General features: G+C 48.8%; 1 protein-coding gene across 8 annotated transcripts in view; it reads left to right on the top strand.

Annotated features, from left to right (window-relative positions):
* The first annotated feature begins 8019 nt into the window (after window positions 1-8019).
* ADD3 (adducin 3) overlaps window positions 8020-26746 on the top strand; it is a 66423-nt gene continuing 47696 nt past the window's right edge. For 3 of the 8 annotated variants that reach the window (XM_077258067.1, XM_077258065.1, XM_077258060.1), the window contains exon 1: window positions 8090-8190. Coding sequence is in view for 3 of the 8 variants with exons in the window: in XM_077258062.1 (XP_077114177.1) it covers window positions 8188-8190 (3 nt within the window). In the remaining 5 variants the exon portion in view is untranslated. Of the gene's footprint in view, window positions 8191-12637; window positions 12657-26746 lie in introns of those variants that run through there. The other 5 variants (XM_077258063.1, XM_077258062.1, XM_077258064.1 and 2 more) reach the window with 5 other exon arrangements.

The following is a 26746-nucleotide window of genomic DNA, read 5'->3' as shown; positions in this document are numbered from 1 at the left end:
ATAGTTAATAGGGCTATGTATCCGTATTCTCATTTCTTGTACCATACCCATATTCTTTATATGTCTGCCATGGCCCTTATGGATATGGCTATTCAAAAATACGATCACAAGGACTGTCTGCGCATGTCTGACCTTGGCAATATGGCCGCGGTACCAAGTGAGGATTTATACTGCGGCTCTATGACTGCAGATATGCGCAGGCGCACTATGTCCACACAGCCATCCGTAGTTGGTATCTTCTTTGCGCATGTCAGGCTCTGTGAATGTGGCCGCAGTGCTAGATAGCTGTTTACTACCATATGCCCGTTTGGCGCGATCAGCGCTATGCGGACGCACTAGGATCATGTGGCTATTCACTCCCCCTGTTCCTGATCACATGGCGCTGTCTCTTATGTGATGCATGGGGCCCCATGTGTTCCATGATGAGCGGCGTTCAGGTGTACTAGGTGCAGGGTGATTGGGCGCTATGTGGTGATTGGCTAGCCCACTGATCACACCTCCACCAGTGTGCTGTCTTGTACTATTTATTGAACCCAGCGCTATACTTATGCACCCCTTGAGAAAGGCGATAGCCGAAACGCGCGTCGGGGGATACAGGGGTGAATTGCCAGTCCACGCCGTGATTTTTCTCCACATTACCTGGTATGTATAGTACTTTATATTCAGTGTGAAATGTGCTTGTTAGACAATTTTATGGACCTGTGTGTCCAATGCAGGTTTCTTGAATCCTATTTAATGCACACTTTGCTCTTCTGTGATACCAGTTTCGGTTAAAATGTGGATATATGTATACTATAGGCACCTATCCCCTGTTCTTGTAGGTGCGTGCTGAGTACAGCACGGGGATCATTTCCCTCTGTCAATTTTAAGCTTGGAATAATTATTAATAAAGTTTGTTATATATATCTATCCGGACTCAATGCTGCTTTTTCTCTCTTTTGGTTTTTAACCCACACAAGTGGCTCAGGTAGTGCAGCTCATCCAGGATGGCACGTCAATGCGAGCTGTGGCAAGGTTTGCTGTGTCTGTCGGTGTAGTGTCCAGAGGATGGAGGCGCTACCAGGAGACAGGCCAGTACACCAGGAGACGTGGAGGAGGCCGAAGGAGGGCAGCAACCCAGCAGCAGGACCGCTAACTCCGCCTTTGTGCAAGGAGGAACAGGAGGAGCACTGCCAGAGCCCTGCAAAATGACCTCCAGCAGGCCACAAATGTGCATGTGTCTGCATGAACGGTTAGAAACCAACTCCATGAGGATGGTCTGAGTGCCCGATGTCCACAGATGGGGGTTGTGCTCACAGCCCAACACCGTGCAGGACTCTTGGCATTTGCCACAGAACACCAGAATTGGCAAATTCGCCACTGGCGCCCTGTGCTCTTCACAGATGAAAGCAGGTTCACACTGAGCACGTGACAGACGTGACATAGTGTGGAGACGCTGTGGAGAGCGATCTGCTGCCTGCAACATCCTTCAGCATGACCGGTTTGGCAGTTGGTCAGTAATGGTGTGGGGTGGCATTTCTTTGGAGGGCCGCAGAGCCCTCCATGTGCTCGCCAGAGGTAGCCTGACTGTCATTAGGTACCGAGATGAGATCCTCAGACCTCTTGTGAACCTCTGGGTTCCTCCTAATGCAGGACAATGCCAGACCTCATGTGGCTTGAGTGTGTCAGCAGTTCCTGCAAGATGAAGGCATTGAAGCTATGGACTGGCCGCCCGTTCCCCAGACCTGAATCCGATTGAACACATCTGGGACATCATGTCTCCCACCATCCACCGTCACATTGCACCACAGACTGTCCAGGAGTTGGCGGATGCCTTAGTCCAGGTCTGCGAGGAGACTATCCGCCGCATCAGGAGCATGCCCAGGCTTTGTAGGGAGGTCATACAGGCACGTGGAGGCCACACACACTACTGAGCATCATTTCCTTGTCGAGGCATTTCCACTGAAGTTGGATCAGCCTGTTACCTCATTTTCCACTTTGATTTTGAGCACCATTCCAACTCCAGACCTCCGTGGGATATTAGTTGTGATTTACATTGATAATTTTTAGGTTTTACTGTTCTCAACACATTCCACTATGTAATGAATAAAGATTTACAACTGGAATATTTCATTCAGTGATATCTAGGATGTGGGATTTTAGTGTTCCCTTTATTTTTTTGAGCAGTGTATAATCCAGGAAACACTAAAGCCTGGAGATCCGGGGGTACACAGGTGGTCTCTACACTTCACATTCACACATTAGAATTATTTCCCGGGTTTAAGTTTGATTGTGTCTTTCCACCCACGAACTACACTATAGGATATGAAATATGTTCTATTATTATTAGTTTGGTCTTTTGTCCCACAAGTCACAATTCCCTTATTATTGGGGTCGACATCTGTGGATTAATTAGTTCTCATATTTATGCTTCAGTCTTTGAATGTATTAATATAAGAACTATTCGTGTCTCGTATGAGCTTCTTTCAGTGTGCATTCGTGACGCCCTCAGTCACTGGCCAAAGCTGAAGTTGGTTTTCTTATTCGGTAATATTTTATTTTCTGTTTCTTTATAGGTTTAACAACAAATAAGCATCACAATAACATACAATGCAGCGAGGAGCCCTCATATCAATACACTTAAAAACAGCTACAAAAATTATAAAACAGGCACAAAAATGGGCATCATAGTGGGCACTGAAGGGCATTAATGAAAGGATTAAAGGACCTTGGGCCACTGATCTCACACTAAGAATACACAGATAGTGATGTCCCACATCATACCCAGGTCTCTTCAGCCTGGCCCAAATGGGTTCTGTGCATCAGAACTGGCATCAAAGTGGGCAGGCAGTCAATTTTGGCCATTTGAATAAGAAACTGATGTTTTTAAGAGGTTAAATGACTTTGGGCCACTGATCTCACACTAAGATACACAGATCAGTGGCCCAGTCATTTAACCCCTTATAAACATGTTACTTATTCAAATGGGTGAAAATCGGCTGTTTGCCCACTTTGATGCCAGTTCTGATGCCAAGAACCCATTTGGGCCAGCCTGGAGGGAGCTGGGTTTGTTGCAGGGCATCTCTTTCTGTGTATTCTTTGTGTGAGATCAGTGGCCCAAAGTCAGTTACTTATTCAAATAGCCAATATTGACTGCCCACTTTGATGCCAGTTCTGATGCCCAGAACCCATTTGGGCCAGGCTGGAGATATCTGGTTTTGATGTGGGGCTCCCTGTTCTATATATCTGCAGTGTGAGATCAGTGGCCCAGTCATTTAACCCTTTCTTCAACGCTCTTTGGTGACCACTTTGATGCCCATTTTTGTGCCAGTTTTATCATTTTTGTAGCGTTTTTTAAGTGTATTCCTATCACCATGTCTTTGGAGTGTGGGAGGAAACCCCCGCAAACACAGGGAGAACATACAAACTTCTTGCAGATGTTGTCCTTGGTGGGAGTTAAACCCAGGACCCAAGCGCTGCAAGTCAACAATGCTAACCACTGAGCCACCAGTTTTTTAACCACCGAGCCACTGTGTGGTTGACTGTATTTTTAATCACCTGTAGACCATAGTATTGTATTTCTATTTATTTGGTAGTTTTGTGCTTCTTCCTACATTTGGGCTTCTCATGCACTAGCACTTCGATCTCCGGCCTTTATTCATTCCTGGGTCATATAATCCTATTTTGGGTTTTATGTGGATCAAATAATAAAGACGATTTAAGATTTTACTGAGGATAGTCTCCTGGGTATTGTATATGTAGTGCAGGATCTAAGGCTTTGTGCACTTGGACTTTTTTTTAGAAGATCTTCTCCAATGTCCTCTTTAAAAAAAACATCTTTTAAATCTCTTGGAAAACTCTCCCTATTTATTTCTATGGAAAATCCACTTTGATGTTCATAGAAGTTTGTTTTAAACTTTTTTTGTGAAAAAGTTTTAAAAAAACATATTGTGGGGGGAAAAAAAGAAAGTGTAAGTCCCTCCTCTGAAGCGGGTCCTGAAGGAAACCATCAAAACTAGGCAAAGGCCAATCAAATGTCTGCAAAAGAGCGCTGCAGGAAAAAAAAACCTCCAAACTTCCAAAACTCTTCAAAATTGTGAGGCTATGTGCACACGTTGCGGATTTTGCTGCGGATCTGCAGCAATTTTCCATGCGTTGGTACAGTACCATGTAAACCTATGGAAAACAAAATCCGCAGTGCACATGCTGCGGAAAATACCGAGTGGAAACGCTGTGTTGTATTTCCTGCAGCATGTCAATTCTTTGTGCCGATTCCGCAGCGTTTTACACCTGCTCCATAATAGGAATCCACAGGTGTAAAACCGCTGTTGAAAACCACACAAAAAACGCAGTAATTTCCCGATAAATCCGCAGGTAAAACGCAGGGCATTTTACCTGCGGATTTTTAGGAATTTGCACGGAAAAATCTGCGGCAGATTCCGCAACGTGTGTACATACCCTCAAAGGAAAATAAAAACTTCTTCAAAAAGGAGCATTTCCTGTACGGAAAACTTTTGTTTTTTTGACTGCCTCAAAACACTGCGTGTGCACATGGCCTAGATGGTAGGTATGATGGGTCGTATGTCTGTGTCATGCTCCGCCCAGTAAGGAGCCACATTAGATATGACACAATGTATCACTTTTACCCAGAATGTTCCTTTAAAAGAGTTTTTTGCTTAAAAATTCCAAAGTCAATACTGGAATTAAATCCAGTTGTAGCTGGTTCTGTGCGACAACCATGACAAATGCCACTGGTTGTCGCCCAACTTCCCAAAAACTAAGATAGTGATATGGGATCTGGAACAAATGCCGTCCATTGCTTTAGCGAGCCGAGGAATAGGCGGCCATATTATTTGTATCCAGCTTCCCTGGAATGAGACCAAACCAATAATCTGCCCCGAGGGCTGACCACAACCAGGGGGAGAGGAGCTCATCATTTCGGGAGGACATGGTGCACTGGAGGGAGGAGCTGCTGTTATCTGTAGTGCCACATTCCCAGCATATTTCCTCTTCCAGCAGCAGCAGGGAAGGGGTTAACCCAGAATGTGACCTGATATTGCAGCATTTTTTCTCTGCGGCGGTTTCACTACAAACCAGGAAAGTTTTACCCTACAAGAGGTCAATCGTGGAACCACCAGAGAGGCGACTTTCAGACAATTTTTCGTTTTTTTGCCTTTGGTGCGGAAAGTGAGCGCAGCCAGAAGCCTTCACAATATCCGACACGTGGCGGTGACACAATGACTGCGCTGAGGCATCACAGGAAGATTTCACCAGCTGTCAATGACAAGGAAGCTCTACAATACAGATATCTTATTAATGGGCACACAATGCAAGGCCAAAAGTATGTGCCTCCCTCACTGCAACAGTTCTGTGCTTTCATTTCTCATGTCAATGCCTTGATGACATCCAGAGGCTGAACTCCTGTACAGAAGGCTGATTTCACAGCAGAGGGTTCGTTACCATTGTATTTGGTGTGGACAATCCTCCAGGAGCTGAACATCTGCAGCACATCCCCTGTCCTGACGGTTCGTTACAATGTGTCAGTCTGGAGTCGGGGTGGTTTAGCTCCTGGAGGATCCTCCAGACTGGGTACATTGTAACAGACCCTCAGCTGCCTGTAGTGTTAGGTTCGGACCCTGATGGAGTGACGTTCAGGTCGCCCCTTCTGTGAGCCATTGTCTGCCGCTGATTTTCTACAGACCCCAATGTTGTCTTTGTGCCCCCCTCACAGACTGCATTGTTGCCTGGCCCCGTTCCATAACCCCAGACATTAGTGCTGCAGATGCACAATTCTTCACACCCCCCTTTGCCCAACAGCCCCCATGCTCCTATCTGATAGCGGCCGGTCCCAGCCCCCCGGTGTGATTTTCGCCTGTAGCCGCTGTCTTCGCGGAACACGTGAGGGCATTTTCTATGAACATATCGAGCAGGATCCTAAGTGACGTGCTGAGTGATGGTAGGACTTGTGTAAATATTCACACCCCCATCATTACTCACGTCACATATACACAGATCAGCCAAAACACTAAAACCACCGCACCTAATAACGTGTAGATGTAAGTGTGATCCATCGAGGTCAGGAATTGTCATTCCCCTGAAGGCGCCCTGTGGGGTGAAACATCCTGCAAGTCCCACTATGTACCGGGAACACCCCACAAGAGCCGCCGAATAACGGGAACTCCCCACAAGACCTGCCGTATACTGGGAACACCCCACAAGAGCTGCCGAATAACGGGAACACCCCACAAGAGCCGCCGTATACTGGGAACACCCCACAAGACCTGCCGTATACAGGGAACACCCCACAAGAGCAACCATATACCGGGAACACCCCACAAGACCTGCCGTATACAGGGAACACCCCACAAGACCTGCCGTATACAGGGAACACCCCACAAGACCTGCCGTATACTGGGAACACCCCACAAGGCCTGCCGTATACAGGGAACACCCCACAAGAGCAACCATATACCGGGAACACCCCACAAGACCTGCCGTATACAGAGAACACCCCACAAGACCTGCCGTATACAGGGAACACCCCACAAGACCTGCCGTATACTGGAAACACCCCACAAGAGCAACCATATACCGGGAACACCCCACAAGACCTGCCGTATACTGGGAACACCCCACAAGACCTGCCGTATACAGGGAACACCCCACAAGACCTGCCGTATACAGGGAACACCCCACAAGACCTGCCGTATACAGGGAACACCCCACAAGAGCCGCCGTATACTGGGAACACCCCACAAGAGCAACCATATACCGGGAACACCCCACAAGACCTGCCGTATACAGGGCACACCCCACAAGACCTGCCGTATACAGGGAACACCCCACAAGAGCCACCATATACCGGGAACACCCCACAAGAGCCACCGAATAACGGGAACACCCCACAAGACCTGCCGTATACCGGGAACACCCCACAAGACCTGCCGTATACAGGGAACACCCCACAAGAGCCACCATATGCCGGGAACACCCCACAAGAGCCACCGAATAACGGGAACACCCCACAAGACCTGCCGTATACAGGGAACACCCCACAAGACCTGCCGTATACCAGGAACACCCCACAAGACCTGCCGTATACCAGGAACACCCCACAAGACCTGCCGTATACAGGGAACACCCCACAAGAGCAACCATATACCGGGAACACCCCACAAGACCTGCCGTATACAGAGAACACCCCACAAGACCTGCCGTATACAGGGAACACCCCACAAGACCTGCCGTATACTGGAAACACCCCACAAGAGCAACCATATACCGGGAACACCCCACAAGACCTGCCGTATACTGGGAACACCCCACAAGACCTGCCGTATACAGGGAACACCCCACAAGACCTGCCGTATACAGGGAACACCCCACAAGACCTGCCGTATACAGGGAACACCCCACAAGAGCCGCCGTATACTGGGAACACCCCACAAGAGCAACCATATACCGGGAACACCCCACAAGACCTGCCGTATACAGGGCACACCCCACAAGACCTGCCGTATACAGGGAACACCCCACAAGAGCCACCATATACCGGGAACACCCCACAAGAGCCACCGAATAACGGGAACACCCCACAAGACCTGCCGTATACCGGGAACACCCCACAAGACCTGCCGTATACAGGGAACACCCCACAAGAGCCACCATATGCCGGGAACACCCCACAAGAGCCACCGAATAACGGGAACACCCCACAAGACCTGCCGTATACAGGGAGCACCCCACAAGAGCCGCCATATACCGGGAACTCCCCACAAGAGCCGCCGTATACAGGGAACACCCCACAAGACCTGCCGTATACAGGGAGCACCCCACAAGACCTGCCGTATACAGGGAACACCCCACAAGACCTGCCGTATACAGGGAACTCCCCACAAGAGCCGCCGTATACCGGGAACCAGCCACAAGAGCCACCGTATACTGGGAAAACCCCACAAGCCACGGCACGGAGAGGGTTACAGGACAGCCCGGTACTTTCCGGTCACCGCGACTCGTCATCTGTCGCGCAGGTTTCTGGGTAGTGTAGTTCCGGTAATCCCGGCTCGTCATTGGTCAGGACGTGGCCAATGGTTGGCGGGCTGTCCAGGTCCCGACACTCCCCGCGGTGTGACGTCAGAGGGGGTGTGCGTCGTTGGCTCAGTGAGAGGCGAGCGGTGCGGCGGTGGAGAGCGGAGCTCCGGATCATCCATGGTGAGCGCAGCCCGGGGGAGAGGGCGAGGGCTGGACCGGGCGCTGCACCGCGGGTCGAGCGGTGTCTGCAGCCCCAACACTGGGGGAGCTGAGGTGGGAGGATGCGGTGTCCGGAGCTGCCGCAGAGCCGGGGTGCGGGGGGAGCAGGAGAGCGCTGGGGCCGCAGGAGCCGTGTGCACCCCCAACACTGCAGCACTGACACGAGGGTGCAGGGGGCTGTGCAGGGGGACACAGGTGACTGAGGGGGTGCAGGGGGCTGCCAGAGGTGACTAAGGGGGGGTGCAGAGGACTGCCAGAGGTGACTAAGGGGGGGTGCAGGGGGCTGCCAGAGGTGACTGAGGGGGGTGCAGGGGGCTGCCAGAGGTGACTGAGGGGGGTGCAGGGGGCTGCCAGAGGTGACTAAGGGGGGGTGCAGGGGGACACAGGTGACTGAGGGGGTGCAGGGGGCTGCCAGAGGTGACTAAGGGGGGGTGCAGGGGGACACAGGTGACTGAGGGGGTGCAGGGGGCTGCCAGAGGTGACTAAGGGGGGGTGCAGAGGACTGCCAGAGGTGACTGAGGGGGGTGCAGGGGGCTGCCAGAGGTGACTAAGGGGGGTGCAGGGGGCTGCCAGAGGTGACTAAGGGGGGGGGGTGCAGAGGACTGCCAGAGGTGACTGAGGGGGGTGCAGGGGGCTGCCAGAGGTGACTAAGGGGGGTGCAGGGGGCTGCCAGGGGTGCAGGGGGCTGCCAGAGGTGACTAAGGGGGGTGCAGGGGGCTGCCAGAGGTGACTAAGGGGGGTGCAGGGGGCTGCCAGAGGTGACTAAGGGGGGTGCAGGGGGCTGCCAGAGGTGACTAAGGGGGGTGCAGGGGGCTGCCAGCGGTGACTAAGGGGGGTGCAGGGGGCTGCCAGCGGTGACTAAGGGGGGTGCAGGGGGCTGCCAGCGGTGACTAAGGGGGGTGCAGGGGGCTGCCAGCGGTGACTAAGGGGGGTGCAGGGGGCTGCCAGCGGTGACTAAGGGGGGTGCAGGGGGCTGCCAGCGGTGACTAAGGGGGGTGCAGGGGGCTGCCAGCGGTGACTAAGGGGGGTGCAGGGGGCTGCCAGCGGTGACTAAGGGGGGTGCAGGGGGCTGCCAGCGGTGACTAAGGGGGGTGCAGGGGGCTGCCAGCGGTGACTAAGGGGGGTGCAGGGGGCTGCCAGCGGTGACTAAGGGGGGTGCAGGGGGCTGCCAGCGGTGACTAAGGGGGGTGCAGGGGGCTGCCAGCGGTGACTAAGGGGGGTGCAGGGGGCTGCCAGCGGTGACTAAGGGGGGTGCAGGGGGCTGCCAGCGGTGACTAAGGGGGGTGCAGGGGGCTGCCAGCGGTGACTAAGGGGGGTGCAGGGGGCTGCCAGCGGTGACTAAGGGGGGTGCAGGGGGCTGCCAGCGGTGACTAAGGGGGGTGCAGGGGGCTGCCAGCGGTGACTAAGGGGGGTGCAGGGGGCTGCCAGCGGTGACTAAGGGGGGTGCAGGGGGCTGCCAGCGGTGACTAAGGGGGGGTGCAGGGGGCTGCCAGCGGTGACTAAGGGGGGGTGCAGGGGGCTGCCAGCGGTGACTAAGGGGGGGTGCAGGGGGCTGCCAGCGGTGACTAAGGGGGGTGCAGGGGGCTGCCAGCGGTGACTAAGGGGGGGTGCAGGGGGCTGCCAGCGGTGACTAAGGGGGGTGCAGGGGGCTGCCAGCGGTGACTCGGGGTGGGTGCATGTGCTGATGCAGGAGATCAGGGGGTATCTGGTTATCTGCTGATGACAGTAACCTCAGAAGGGGGGAGAAGCGGCTATATGGAGAGGGGCGATGTCCTGATCCGAGGGCTGCGAAGTCCTAGTTATGTGGGCATCATGCATTTGGTCTGTGCACTGGACGCTGCAGGGTCCGGCTCCTGTGTGGAGGCTGATGGGGGCGCTGCAGGGTCCGGCTCCTGTGTGGAGGCTGATGGGGGCGCTGCAGGGTCCGGCTCCTGTGTGGAGGCTGATGGGGGCGCTGCAGGGTCCGGCTCCTGTGTGGAGGCTGATGGGGGCGCTGCAGGGCTGTGTGGCCAGGGGTCTGGCGTTGGAGATCATAGTCAGGCACTGTTGGTGATCACCCTGGTATCGTGGCACGTGGTGTTTTGGGCGTTTCTTCCAGGTGGTTGTGTGATAGTTGCAGTGCGTTACGGGACGTGGAGCTTCTCAGGAAGGGTGGAGGGGCTTCCTGCTCTCACTATTATGTATGTGTCTGTTTATGTCCCCATCTCACTATATACAGATGTAGCACAGCTGAGTGTCACTGAGGTTGTATCTTCAGTAGGGTCATTCCATGGCAGTTTACGGTACAAAGATGATGGTGACTTTTACCTGACAACAAGTTTAATCCATTTGATGGTGACTTTCTGTAATGTAGGTTACTATACTGTGCGGTAACGTACATTATCTATATTTCTTGTAATAAAAACTGTTGCTTTTAACTTGAGAGGTTTAAATAAGTTTGGTAAAGTTGCTGGGACTATGGTGTTCTAATACAATAAAAATCGTGCTTCTCCCCTGTTTACCAGAACATGAAATTTGGCAGACTCATGAAGGACAATTGCCTTTCCTTTTTTTGTAACATAAGTTACCAAGTAATAACTCTGTATTTTGTATTTGATTTTATTGTTGAAATCTATTGAGAATAGTTTAATGTACATTATACGTTCACTCCTTTTTGTGCCTTCAAACAACAGTCTGTAGCCAGTTTTTGGCTCGTGAATGTAACGTAAGTTACCATGGAATGACCCAGTAGGTGTTACCTGCAGTCCTATGTAAAATCCTGTGCCAAATAACTGGGTGGACTCTGCTACATCTGCACCTGTCGGGGTTGTCACATTCCTCCACAGCGTCCTGTGTAACCTGAGTGCGGCATGCTCTGTGGGTATCTGTTACCTTCCCTCACACAGGGTGGGGTATCTCCAAACCCATCAGTAAGGCGACCCTGTACTGCGCCTCCTCTCATGCTGGGGGGGTGCGTGACCCACCCAGGGTGATGTCATTGTTTGGACCTGTCATCTTCAGCCTGTGGGGGATCGGGGTAATTCTTAGATGGAAAGTCTCCGGGAGGGGTCAGTTCACGGGACGGGGAAGTGTTGTCAATTATTCCAATAACAGAGTGAGCCAGGAATGCGTAAGTGACCCCAGCCCCCGCTTCTGATGTCCCCGCAGAGGTGCCCACACCCCCGAGGACACATTGGATTTCCACACTTTTTACCTAGAATTTACCCTAAATCCGGTTGTTCATAATGCAAAGAAATATTCCATTCATGTGGGAGAGAAAAACTGACCCGGCATAGATAGTGCTGGCTCCTACGGTCAACCAATTCACAAACACCCAGACCCGTTGCCCCTGTCTGGTGACTAAAGACTTGGGTATGCAATGCTCCTGGTGTCTAAAGGCCATGGGCCTGTTATAACTACTCCTGGTGCTGAATATCTGGGTATATAATGCTCCTGCCCCTGGTGCCTAAGGTCGGTGTTCCTATTACCCCTGGTGCTGAATATCTGGGTATATAATGCCCCTGGTGCCTATTACCCCTGGAGCTGAATATCTGGCTATATAATGCCCCTGGTGCCTAGTGGCTGTGGGCCTGTTATAACTACTCCTGGTGCTGAATATCTAGGTATATAATGCTCCTGCTCCTGGTGCCTAAGGTCGTCGTGCCTGTTACCCCTGGTGCTGAATATCTGGGTATATAATGCCCCTGGTGCCTAAGGTCGGTGTTCCTATTACCCCTGGTGCTGAATATCTGGGTATATAATGCCCCTGGTGCCTAAGGTCGGTGTTCCTATTACCCCTGGTGCTGTATATCTGGGTATATAAAGGGCTTCTGGTCATTTCTTGAATAGTCCCACCATCCCCATCCCTAAAGGTTGTACTGAACCAGAAAGTGATCACTTATAGTCTGGGAAACTTATAATAAAGTGATATTGAATTATAATATCATTTTCATATAGTTAATGATTTTTAATGTTAGTTTCTTGACTTTACTTTGGTCTTTTTTTTTTCCTTTTGAAGTTGCAGGAATAAAACAAGTGTTGCATTCTTCCCTCCACCGTCCAGCTGCGGCGCCTCATGCTGCTTCAGTTTTCTTTTTTCTTTTTTTTCAAGTCAACAAGGGTGAACAGTTTTTAATGCGGAGTCCTGCCCCCTGCCATCCTCTGCTCTCAGGCCCCTCCACCCCAGGTGTCTGACACTTTTCCTAAAAGTGGGTATTTGTATGCAGAACAGGTGAAAGTAACGCCAATGTTTGTGAAAAAAGAGCGCAGATTCTTATAATCAATTGACAGAAATATTTCAAAGCAAGTGAAAAAATAATAGATGAAAATAACATTTTTAAATAAGAAAGTAAATAAGTTTTACACATTCATTTTTTTTGTTGCAGAAACGACTTATAGCTTGTGTGAGCAGCACAGCACTGCCACATCACTATATGGTTGGAAGTTGAGTAAGTTTGTTACCCATTTATATGGAAAGAGGGATAAAAATGTGTTCATTTTCCAGTGTTGATCATGGCCACTGGTGGGTGGTGAGTCTATTGATGGTCTCAGCTGGGGACCTTTTGATGTCTGATAACAGATTATAGTCCTCAGATAATGAGGCAAATAAGTTCTGTAACCAAGTGGAAAGTTTAGATGAGTTGATTAATTGCTTTAAGAACATTCATAGAAATTGTATTTAAGGAGGCTATGTAAAAATAAAAAAAGTTAGGTACCCCTTACAAACTTATCAAGGCAATTATATATTTTTTGTCAAGGTTGCTAAAGATGCTTAAATAAAATATTTATGTAATAATAAAACTTCTATAATACAGTATCTATGTACAAGAATATAACTCCTTTAATACTGCCCCCTATATACAAGAATATAACTACTATAATACTGCCCCCTATATACAAGAATATAACTGCTATAATACTGCCCTTATGTACAAGAATATAACTACTATAATACTGCTCCTATGTACAAGAATATAACTACTATAATACTGCTCCTATGTACAAGAATATAACTACTATAATACTGCTCCTATGTACAAGAATATAACTACTATATTACTGCCCCCTATGTACAAGAATATAACTACTATAATACTGCTCCTATGTACAAGAATATAACTACTATAATACTGCCCTTATGTACAAGAATATAACTACTATAATACTGCCCCTATGTACAGGAATATAACCACTATAATACTGCTCCTATGTACAAGAATATAACTGCTATAATACTGCCCCTATGTACAAGAATATAACTACTATAATACTGCTCCTATGTACAAGAATATAACTACTATAATACTGCTCCTATGTACAAGAATATAACTACTATAATACTGCCCCCTATATACAAGAATATAACTACTATAATACTGCCCCTATGTACAAGAATATAACTACTATAATACTGCCCCCTATATACAAGAATATAACTGCTATAATACTGCCCTTATGTACAAGAATATAACTACTATAATACTGCTCCTATGTACAAGAATATAACTACTATAATACGGCTCCTATGTACAAGAATATAACTACTATAATACTGCTCCTATGTACAAGAATATAACTACTATAATACTGCTCCTATGTACAAGAATATAACTACTATAATACTGCTCCTATGTACAAGAATATAACTACTATAATACTGCACCTATGTACAAGAATATAACTACTATAATACTGCACCTATGTACAAGAATATAACTACTATAATACTGCTCCTATGTACAAGAATATAACTACTATAATACTGCTCCTATGTACAAGAATATAACTACTATAATACTGCTCCTATGTACAAGAATATAACTACTATAATACTGCTCCTATGTACAAGAATATAACTACTATAATACTGTTCCTATGTACAAGAATATAACTACTATAATACTGCCCCTATGTACACGAATATAACTACTATAATACTGCCCCTATGTACAAGAATATAACTACTATAATACTGCTCCTATGTACAAGAATATAACTACTATAATACTGCCCCTATGTACAAGAATATAACTACTATAATACTGCCCCCTATGTACAAGAATATAACTACTATAATACTGCCCCCTATGTACAAGAATATAACTACTATAATACTGCCCCTATGTACAAGAATATAACTACTATAATACTGCCCCCTATGTACAAGAATATAACTACTATAATACTGCCCCCTATGTACAAGAATATAACTACTATAATACTGCTCCTATGTACAAGAATATAACTACTATAATACTGCCCCTATGTACAAGAATATAACTACTATAATACTGCCCCTATGTACAAGAATATAACTACTATAATACTGCTCCTATGTACAAGAATATAACTACTATAAGGCTATGTGCACATGTTCAGGAATTCTTGCAGAAAATTCCTGAGGAAAACCTGAAATTTTCTGCAAGAAATCTGCTAGAAAACCGCATGCGTTTTTTGCGCGTTTTTACCGTGTTTTTGACGCGTTTTTGATGCGTTTTTTTCCAGACATTTCCCAATGCATTTTAAGTGGGAAATCCGCAAAAAAACCGCAAAATTAATGAACATGCTGCGTTTTTTACCGCGATGCGTTTTTACCGCGGAAAAAACGCATCATGTGTACAAAAAGTGCAGAATTCATTAAAAATGATAGGATGCATAATATAAGCAGATTATTTGCGGTTTTATAGCGTTTTTATAGGGAAAAAACGCGGAAAAAAACGCAAATAATCTGCAACGTGTGAACACAGCCTAAGGCCATGTTCACACGATCCTTTTTTTGATCCTTTTTATTTCAGGTCCTGATTTGGAAAACCCGCAGTGCAAAACTGCACTGCTGATTTTCCTGCAGTTTCTTCTGCAGATTCCTCTGCGGGTTTTCAACAGCACTTTCCTATTGGTGCCTGTTGAAAACAGGAGCTGAATCCGCAGAAAGAAGTGACATGGTACTTCTTTTTTTCTGCAGGCAAATCCTCGCGGATTTGCCTGAGAAAAAAAGGATAGTGGGCACAGCGGTTTTTGTTTTCCATAGAGTAACATTGGACTGTACCCTGCATGGAAAAAGGACCTGAAAAAAAAAGGATCAAAAAAAGGATCGTGTGAACATAGCCTAAGGCTATGTGCACACGTCAGGATTTTGTCAGGATTTTTCCTCAGGATTTGTAGCCAAAACCAGGAGTGGAACAATTAGAGGAAAAGTATAATAGAAACATATGCACCACTTCTGCATTTATCACCCACTCCTGGTTTTGGCTACAAAACCTGATGAAAAATCCTGACAAAATCCTGACAAAATCCTGACGTGTGCACACAGCCTCATACTGCTCCTATGTACAAGAATATAACTACTATAATACTGCCCCTATGTACAAGAATATAACTACTATAATACTGCCCCTATGTACAAGAATATAACTACTATAATACTGCCCCTATGTACAAGAATATAACTACTATAATACTGCTCCTATGTACAAGAAAATAACTACTATAATACTGCCTCTATGTACAAGAATATAACTACTATAATACTGCTCCCTATATACAAGAATATAACTACTATAATACTGCTCCTATGTACAAGAATATAACTGCTATAATACTGCCCCTATGTACAAGAATATAACTACTATAATACTGCCCCTATGTACAAGAATATAACTACTATAATACTGCTCCTATGTACAAGAATATAACTACTATAATACTGCCCCTATGTACAAGAATATAACTACTATAATACTGCCCCTATGTACAAGAATATAACTACTATAATACTGCTCCTATGTACAAGAATATAACTACTATAATACTGCCCCTATGTACAAGAATATAACTACTATAATACTGCCCCTATGTACAAGAATATAACTACTATAATACTGCTCCTATGTACAAGAATATAACTACTATAATACTGCCCCTATGTACAAGAATATAACTACTATAATACTGCTCCCTATATACAAGAATATAACTACTATAATACTGCTCCTATGTACAAGAATATAACTACTATAATACTGCCCCTATGTACAAGAATATAACTACTATAATACTGCCCCTATGTACAAGAATATAACTACTATAATACTGCCCCATGTACAAGAATATAACTACTATAATACTGCCCCTATGTACAAGAATATAACTACTATAATACTGCTCCTATGTACAGGAATATAACTACTATAATACTGCCCCTATGTACAAGAATATAACTACTATAATACTGCTCCTATGTACAAGAATATAACTACTATAATACTGCTCCTATGTACAAGAATATAACTACTATAATACTGCTCCTATGTACAAGAATATAACTACTATAATACTGCCCCTATGTACAAGAATATAACTACTATAATACTGCCCCTATGTACAAGAATATAACTACTATAATACTGCTCCAGCATACAAGAATATAACTACGACAATACTGCCTCTTAGGTGTATGTCTGCCATACAGCTGCTTATGTGGCATCATACACTATAGTACGTATGGAATGGCTGGAAAGAACCACTTTATCACAGGATCAGTTCATATCATTTTTATTTCAGGAATTTTCTCCCTTTGTAGAGATCACCTCATTCAAAAGTCAGGCGCTTAATTGTAGAGTTGTCCAGCAGTGAAGGGGTGTGCCGTATACATTATAACTCGTAGGAGCAGTTTGTAGGTAATTGGGGTGTAAGGTTCATCATCACTGGATTAGGAAGAGTCTTCAATTTAATAAAATATAATTGAGTTTGATGACTTCACTTTGCTCCGTGGCCCCCAGAGCTCGCAATTATCCTAATTGTTGTAATACCGCATTGGGGCTGCACATTCCTCTTGGTATTGAACGCCGCTCCCTCTGGTTGGCATTGTAGCAGTGAGGGTGCGCCCCGGACCCCGATGGGAGCAGTATTCCACAATGTGCCTGTCATTAGCCTCTCTGGGGTATAACAAGCCCCGTTCTGTCATTGTCCCTTTCATCTGCAGATTTGGCAGGAGCCTTCATCTCGCAAATGATGGAGATTATGTAATTCTCTGTGTCGTGTCACTGAGCGCTGACACTCGCCCCAAGCCGCCCTCTTCTGACATTTCTTGCACAGATTTTCTTTTTTGTTTTGAGGCTTATTAAAGGTTAAACAGAATCGATATATTGATAAAAATCTGCCAATCCCATGGGCTGGAGACAGTGCTCATCCTGGGCCTCCTGGTTCGTATGTACAATGCTAGAAAGCTGTGATGACTGACACGCAAGACTATAGGACTGTTGGTGATGGAGGATTTGTGGTAACATGAAGCTTTAGTGCCATTCAGGTGCTATGGAAAGCTGGGTGGCCACGGTGCCATATACACTGTGCTATGTAAGTGAGTAAAATAAATATGGCTGCCCATTTCTTCAGTCTATAAAGCCTGGGGACAATCTATCAGATAATTATAGGTCCAGTACTGATGTTTCTCTTGCGTCTTGCTCAGTGGTGGTCGGGCTCAGCCTCCTCACCTTGTCCTTGTCTCTGAGCACCTTGTACTTCTGTGTCTTGCTCAGTGGTGGTCGGGCTCAGCCTCCTCACCTCGGCCGTGTCTCTGAGCACTGAACACCTTGTACTTCTGTGTCTTGATCAGTGGTGGTCGGTCTCGGCCACCTCACCTCGGCCGTGTCTCTGAGCACTGACCACCTTGTACTTCTGTGTCTTGCTCAGTGGTGGTCAGGCTCAGCCACCTCACCTCGGCCGTGTCTCTGAGCACTGAACACCTTGTACTTCTGTGTCTTGCTCAGTGGTGGTCGGGCTCAGCCTCCTCACCTCGGCCGTGTCTCTGAGCACTGAACACCTTGTACTTCTGTGTCTTGCTCAGTGGTGGTCGGGCTCAGCCTCTTCACCTCAGCCGTGTCTCTGAGCACTGAACACCTTGTACTTCTGTGTCTTGCTCAGTGGTGGTCGGGCTCAGCCTCCTCACCTCGGCCGTGTCTCTGAGCACTGTACACCTTGTACTTCTGTGTCTTGCTCAGTGGTGGTCGGGCTCAGCCTCCTCACCTCGGCCGTGTCTCTGAGCACTGTACACCTTGTACTTCTGTGTCTTGCTCAGTGGTGGTCGGTCTCGGCCACCTCACCTCGGCCGTGTCTCTGAGCACTGACCACCTTGTACTTCTGTGTCTTGCTCAGTGGTGGTCGGGCTCAGCCTCCTCACCTCGGCCGTGTCTCTGAGCACCTTATACTTCTGTGTCTTGCTCAGTGGTGGTCGGGCTCGGCCTCCTCACCTCGGCCGTGTATCTGAGCACTGAACACCTTGTACTTCTGTGTCTTGCTCAGTGGTGGTCGGGCTCAGCCTCCTCACCTCGGCCGTGTCTCTGAGCACCTTGTACTTCTGTGTCTTGCTCAGTGGTGGTCGGGCTCAGCCTCCTCACCTCGGCCGTGTCTCTGAGCACCTTGTACTTCTGTGTCTTGCTCAGTGGTGGTCGGGCTCAGCCTCCTCACCTCGGCCGTGTCTCTGAGCACCTTGTACTTCTGTGTCTTGCTCAGTGGTGGTCGGGCTCAGCCTCCTCACCTCGGCCGTGTCTCTGAGCACCTTGTACTTCTGTGTCTTGCTCAGTGGTGGTCGGGCTCTGCCTCCTCACCTCGGCCGTGTCTCTGAGCACCTTGTACTTCTGTGCCTTGCTCAGTGGTGGTCGGGCTCGGCCTCCTCACCTTGATCTGCATTCTCTGCTAACTATCTGGGATGAGTCACAGTCTGAAAATCTTTTTGGTCCATTTTGCTTCATAACAAGCTGCTAATAATTCAGTACACCCTGATAAAGGGCGGGGTTTCCTGAAGCCACATCCTCTCCTTACACGTATACACATCACCTGATCTGCTTCATCCAATCGGCATTCAAGATTCTATAGGTGAAGGTGGGAAATCTGCATAAAATGATCTCACCATCTGCACTGCTGAGAACTCTGAAATATCTGAATATCTGAAACTGAACTTGTTAAAAACTGAGCTCCTCGTGTTTTCTCCTTCTATTAACCTACCTTTGCCCGACATTACCATCTCCGTGTGTGGTTCCTCCTTTACTCCCCAGCAGCATGCCCGCTGTCTTGGGGTCATCCTTGATTTCAGATCTTTCATTCACCCTCCACATCCGATCACTGGCTCGCTCTTGTCTATGCCTCAAAAACATTTCTAGAATTCGCCCTTTTCTTACTTTCGACTCTGCAAAAACTCTTACTGTCTCACTTATTCATTCTCATCTGGACTATTGTTACTCTCTACTAATCGGCCTCCCTCTTACCAAACTCTCCCCGCTCCAATCTGTCCTGAATGCTGCTGCCAGGATCATATTCCTCACCAACCGTTACACTGATGCCTCCACCCTGTGCCAGTCATTACACTGGTTACCCATCCACTCCAGAGTTCAATATAAACTTATCACTCTCATCCACAAAGCACTCCACGGTTCAGCATCACCCTACATCTCCTCTCTTGTTTCAGTCTACCACCCTACCCGTGCCCTCTGTTCTGCTAATGACCTGAGGTTAGCATCCTCAATAATCAGAACCTCCCACTCCCGTCTCCAAGACTTCTCACGTGCTGCGCCGATTCTTTGGAATGCACTACCCAGGATAATACGAATAATCCCGATACCCACAGTTTTAAGTGAGCCCTAACACATTTCTTCAGCCTGGCCTACTGCCTCAACATATTTATCTTGCTATCCCTGTGTGGCCCATTAAAAATTTTCATCAAATGACGTACTGTTACATATTCTGGCTGATAACCGGTTCATGCAGCTTTACATGAACACCCGATCCTTACACTAAGGCTGGCCCGAACCACGAATGCAATTGTTACCATCCTCCTCTCGTGTCTCCCCTTTTCCCTATGTACAAGTCCCCTCTAAAATGTAAAGTGCTGCGGAACATGTTGGCGATATAGAAATAAAATAAATTCTGCACAGTGTGTATTGGGAACATATAGTAGCGATACAGCGTAGTGCACAACAGTCATTTTATCGGTGCTTTGGGTCATGTGACAAGGTGGGCCTGATAGTGGATTCCCCCTGTATAGAGCTCCTTCCCCCAGTGAATGTGCAGGATTCCTGTCTGCCCTGGATGAGGTCCTGTCATTGCTCCCTGTCACCCTGAAGTGATGAGCTCCCCGCAGCCATCACGGCATCTGTCATATGGTGTCATGTAAATCTCTACAAACATGCCAGTCATTCCCCTCCCCTAATAGACTGATCCTAGTGGCCTGGGAGGGCCGTCCCTGCTTAACATGCTGATGCTTGTAGTTCTTCAGCAGCTTCTAATCCCAAACTGCACTGAAGTGTTTATAGAACATCACATGAGATTGAAGATTCAGCATTTGTGACTTTATTTCAAATGTTCAAGATCTCTGCTTGCTGGCAGTGCACAGTCGGCTGACAACTCGGGGATCGGTACAAGTTGTCACTGTGCTCAGGAGCCATCAGTCCAGGCAGGAGATGCTGGCATTTATTATATTGATACATTGTATCATGTTTGTTTATCTGAATGATGAAATTATTCCATATCTACAGTGTGATTAATCCGCCATCGTTACAGGGGTTTTGTGAGTAGGACTCCATCTTGTTAGTGATTAGTCATAGGATGGCTTTCCAAACTTTTCCAGACCCCTGAATGGTCAATGTGGCTGCTTTCGTTAAATTTAGGATTGAGGATGTGTACCGTAGTTATTAGGGAGTCTGGGAATGCCGGGTGACTGGTGATGTGAGGGTTAAGTGGAGCTGTCCTGTGTGAGGAGCAGGAGGCTTATCAGGAATACTTGTGCCCTTATCTCCATCCCACCATTTGTGTCTGAGAGAGAGCAGATCCTGGTGTAGTGGATGTATGGGCGGCAGTGGGATACATGCGCTGTGCTCATTCTTTAGGTATGCGTGCTTCTTCTATTGTGTGTGATTTTCAGATCCTTTTATTTTAGGTTATTCTTTACAGTCCTTTGCATACTTAGTTTTTTATTTTATTTGCTTATATAGCACCATTGGTTCCACAGCTTTTCATCACTGTCCCCATTGGGCTCACAGTCTGTATTCCCTATCAGTGTGTCTTTGGACAGAGTAATCCCTGTTGACTGAAGAATTTACAATCTCATGTCTTCACCAGTGTTTGTGTGGATGAATGATTAGATAAGGAGATACACTGCAGAGTAGACCTTCCCATGTTCACCATGATGATGTCTAGTGGACCTGGGTGGCCTGATGGCCATATTGTATTGTCCTCTTACCTCTTGGATAAGATCTTGTCTCGGGTTTCTCTTCTGCACTTTGGTGCCCTGTAGATGATCTTGCCCCATGGTTCTCCCTCAGTTGTCCTATGTGTGTTTTTCTCCCAGGTTTGTGTTCTGTTGTTCTTGGTTCCAGGTTAATCTCGGCCTTCTGTTCCCCGTTACACTTTTTTTTTTTTTTCCCTGTATATAATCTTTGCTCCTAGGTCTCTCATGCATCCTTGTCTTTTACATTAGCCCTTGTTCTGTAGATGTTTTACCCCCTGTTTACATTCGACAGTCTGTTTTGTGGGTTTATAATTCGGCCTCAAGTTCTCCAGTTCACCCATCTCCTGTGTTTAATTTTTGTCCTCCCCCCCTGTATTTTTCTAGTGTCTGTGTCTGATATTGGCCGCTGGTTTCCTGCTGAACCTTGTAGTCCTGTATATGTCTTTGCCCCTGGTTCACCTGTGACCTGGTGTCTGCTTTTCCTCTTGCAGTTAATCTGATGGAAACATGAATCGGTTGAAGCAGTTTGCAGGCTATGATATCCCTTATCACAGGGAACGCACGTGCCCTCCACAAGCCGTACCAGCAATCCCAGCAGCTTTGTACTGGGTATTCGCAGGGGAAACTTGGTCCTGCTTTCCCCCCTCCCCCCGGTCCTGATTCCCCCCCCCCCCCCCCCCTTATGTGGCAGATTTACACTGAGGATGTAGCGCGGTTTGTAGCAATGTGTGGATGCTCAGATCTCAGAGTATAACTAAGGGTATGTGCAGACAATCAGGAATTGGCAGCGCTTTAATGCAGCACATGTCAGCTGTGTCCAAAGTGCTGCCGTCTATTGAATGCAGGTGAATCCGCGTGTATTCACTGAACCGTGCAGATTCACCCCATCCAATACATTGTACGGGTGAAATTTCTATTGCAGAGACTAGCGTCTCCGCATAATAAAGGTGCTGTGGTCCATGGCTGTACTTCCGTCTCCACTGGTGATATGTGGGTGTCTTGTCGATGCATAGTGGGCGTGGGGTTTCTTAAAATCCCATCCGCTATGCTGTAACCTCTGGACGCTGCAGAAGTGTGCATCATCCAACCCACAGCGTTTACTGATCGTCTGCACATACCTAATGCAGCTGCATGAAGACCAACTAGTGGCTTCAGTTTGCACATTACAGCCCCTGTCTGGGGCCTTTTTTGCTATTTGGTGCAGCAACTACTAAGAATATCTGCTAAATAAGCCATTCAGCCAAACTGAGGATTGCAGGACAGCAAGTTGCACTCCCTGGAAGCAATCTGGACGCACTTCGACGTGTATATAGGTGCGGTTAAAACAAATATCATCCTCAAATATGGGGGTCTTCATGATGGGGTCTTTACATGCAAGGACTTGTCCGGACCCAAGGTTCCTGATACCTCCAACCTCCTCAATATCAGTGGCTAGTAGTGATTTCTGAGTCTGCACCAGTTTGTTGATTTTCGCCCCGTTTCGCCTCTGGCTTTACCACCGCCTCCTGCCTGGCAGTGTTGACCCAGCTTCGCCCGCTCTTTTGATCGCAGTGGGCCACGGGTCTGTTTTGTGTTTTGTACTTGGTAACCAGATAGTACAAACATCCAGAGAGCGATTGTTTCCCATCACGGAGAATACATTATTTGTAAATAGAAACCAAACACTGAGCCTCCCGCTCCTCCTGTGAAAGCTGCAGGATCTGACACGCGTGGCTGAGTCCCCTTGACTTGATGGAGGCATAAGCTTTTTGCCTCTTTATGTAGGTAGTTCAGTATTTACCTGCCTTAGTTTATTTTATTCTTTGCTCCAATACAACTTTGGTGCACGTGAATGAGCCCCACTTTCAGGACGGATAGCGGCCGCAGAGTCACTTGATTCGGAGTCCCCAGAATATCTGTACATTATATAGACAGCTTGTCATCTGTAATTGAATACGGTGTAATACTTTATTTCCCCTCTAGGGGCGCTGCAAGGAAACTGAGCACTTGCTGTGAGGCTCCTTCACTGATGACAGCGAATCTGCGGTTTAAGGCGCCTGCTCCCTGAGGGTTTGCTGTTCTGTGGAATCTGATATCTAAGCCCCTCGGGGGGATAATGGGGGATCTTCATGATCGGACAATTTCAGTATCAGTTGTTTACTCCAAATTTAAATGTCTTTCGCTTTAATCTGTATTTGTGTGAAGTTGTCATTATTAGAAGTATTTTCTTTTCTCCGTCTTTTACAGACCAATAAGGGTGCAAGGGGAAAGAGTGGACTCTGCTGTGACTACTGGGCGGTGAGGGGTAGATCCTCTGCTCTGACTGCTGTGGGAGATGGAGGCTTTGCTGTAGGAGAGTGGAGCCTCTGCTGTGACTGTGGTGGGACGGAGGCTCTGCTGTGACTGTGGTGGGACGGAGGCTCTGCTGTGACTGTGGTGGGACGGAGGCTCTGCTGTGACTGTGGTGGGACGGAGGCTCTGCTGTGACTGTGGTGGGACGGAGGCTCTGCTGTGACTGTGGTGGGACGGAGGCTCTGCTGTGACTGTGGTGGGACGGAGGCTCTGCTGTGACTGTGGTGGGACGGAGGCTCTGCTGTGACTGTGGTGGGACGGAGGCTCTGCTGTGACTGTGGTGGGACGGAGGCTCTGCTGTGACTGTGGTGGGACGGAGGCTCTGCTGTGACTGTGGAGGGACGGAGGCTCTGCTGTGACTGTGGGGGGGGGCGGAGGCTCTGCTGTGACTGGGGGGGGGCGGAGGCTCTGCTGTGACTGTGGGGGGGGGGGGCGGAGGCTCTGCTGTGACTGTGGGGGGGACGGAGGCTCTGCTGTGACTGTGGGGGACGGAGGCTCTGCTGTGACTGTGGGGGGGACGGAGGCTCTGCTGTGACTGTGGGGGGGACGGAGGCTCTGCTGTGACTGTGGGGGGGGATGGAGGCTCTGCTGTGACTGTGGGGGGGGAGGAGGCTCTGCACTGACTGTGGTGGGGACGGAGGCTCTGCACTGACTGTGGGGGGGACGGAGGCTCTGCACTGACTGTGGGGGGGACGGAGGCTCTGCACTGACTGTGGTGGGGACGGAGGCTCTGCACTGACTGTGGGGGGGACGGAGGCTCTGCACTGACTGTGGGGGGGGAGGAGGCTCTGCACTGACTGTGGTGGGGACGGAGGCTCTGCACTGACTGTGGGGGGGACGGAGGCTCTGCACTGACTGTGGGGGGGACGGAGGCTCTGCACTGACTGCTAGGGAGCTGGGTGGTGACTACTGTGCCCAGCGCTCTTCACCCTGTGTCTTTAGGATTGTGGGGGATCTTTTTTCCTTCCTGTTCCCTTTGCGCCATCTCTGCCCATTTTTCATCATACTTTTCTGTATGAGCAGTGATAGTTGGGGGAGGGTGTGACAGCTGTGTATGGAGCGCTTGTGATGGGTGCATGTCCGCTCCTGTCGTTGCTTCGGGCCCCTGGGATCTGTGGATGGAGGATATTTTAGCTGTTTACTTTGTGTGCTAACTTGTTTGCCTTGGGATTGAGCGCGCTGTGAGACTAGATGCCGGATGGTAACAGACGAGCTGCCTGACAGGTGTCGCCGGCTGCGCGATGCCCCGGACGCCATTACTCCTGGCCCCAGACATGAGGACGATCCGCGGAGCTTCTTCCAGGATGGCAGCGGCTCTACCATCATCCTGGCAGGCGTCCAGTAGATGCAGATCGTAGGTCCCTACTGTAGGCTCGGTTCGCACTAGCGTTTCTGTGCGCAGCGTATCATCTGCATGTGAAAACGCATCATCTTACACCTCCGCATCATCTTACACCTCCGCATCATCTTACGCATGACTCAAACAAAAACCCGCTGCGTGTGCATGCGTTTAAATGTGTTTTAGCATGCGTTTGTGTTTCTTATGTGCATGGTGGAGGTGGTGACATCATTTCCTGGACATGCGCAGTCTAAAGTACACATGCGTATGGAACGCATGCGTAGGCATGTCCTTGTGTGCCAATGCATTCCCATAGACAGTAATGCGTTTTTTGATGCACTAATCCGCAATCATCCGCATGTGCATGATTGTGCAATATTTGACTCCTCAAAAAATGCAACATGTTGCGTTCGGCGGATAACGACGCGTACGCATGTCCCTGCGTACACCATGTTAAAGATATGTGCATGCGGATCATACGCTGCGCACAGAAACGCTAGTGAGACTCGTTTCCCCCCAGCAGTCAAAATAAATCTCCCCCTGTAATTACAGCAGAGCCCACCTCCCGCAGCCGTCACAGGGAACCCTCTTTTTCAGCAGTCATTTACAGCTGTCCATTCTCCTAAGGCTACTTTCACACTAGCGTCAGGCTCGTTCCGTCGCAGTGCGTCGGGCCGAGGTCCCCGACGCTAGCGTTGTCTCCGCCGCACAATGGGGGCAGCGGATGCATTTTTCCAGCGCATCCGCTGCCCCATTGTGAGGTGCGGGGAGGTGGGGGCGGAGTTCCGGCCGCGCATGCGCGGTCGGAAAAAGCGGACCGTCGTGAGCAAAAAACCATTACATGTAACGTTTTTTGCTCCTGACGGTCCGCCACAACACGGCGCAACCGTAGCACAACGGTTGCGGCGTGTGTCAATGTGTCGCAAATGCGTCGCTAATGTTAGTCAATGGTGAAAAAACGCATCCTGCAAGCACTTTTGCAGGATGCGTTTTTTCGGCAAAGCGACGCATTGCGACGTAATGCAGTTAACGCCAGTGTGAAAGTAGCCTTAGTCACAGCAGAGTCCGGTACTCAGTAATCACAGCAGAGCGGAGTCCTCTCCTCCCTATATACAGTAACTGACCCCACCGCCATCAGGGTATGAACATGGCGGGGTTGCCCCATTCCCCCAGTAATTGTCAAGGTTGCTTCTCCCCAGTTATCACATCAGGACGGGCAAGTGCAGCCCTGGCGATAAGCTGTCCCTACACACGAGATGGCGGTCTGCCCAACCATTCATACGTCATTCGTGTGGCGCGGGGAGTCTCGGGCATTCCCGTGGGGGTGGGGGGGGTCTCGGGCGTTCCCGTGGGGGGGGGGGGGGGAGTGTGTCACAGGCGTTCCCGTGGGGGGGGGGGGAGTGTGTCACGGGCGTTCCCGTGGGGGGGGGGGGGGAGTGTGTCTCGGGCGTTCCCGTGGGGGGGGAGGTGTCTCGGGCGTTCCCGTGGGGGGGGAGGTGTCTCGGGCGTTCCCGTGGGGGGGGGGGAGGTGTCTCGGGCGTTCCCGTGGGGGGGAGGTGTCTCGGGCGTTCCCGTGGGGGGGGGGAGGTGTCTCGGGCGTTCCCGTGGGGGGGGAGGTGTTTCGGGCGTTCCCGTGGGGGGGGGAGGTGTCT

The sequence above is a fragment of the Ranitomeya variabilis genome, chromosome 4, assembly GCF_051348905.1.
Source record: "Ranitomeya variabilis isolate aRanVar5 chromosome 4, aRanVar5.hap1, whole genome shotgun sequence".
NCBI lineage: Eukaryota > Metazoa > Chordata > Amphibia > Anura > Dendrobatidae > Ranitomeya > Ranitomeya variabilis.
Note: the sequence above shows the minus strand (reverse complement) of the source record. Positions and strands in the feature narration are given on the sequence as shown.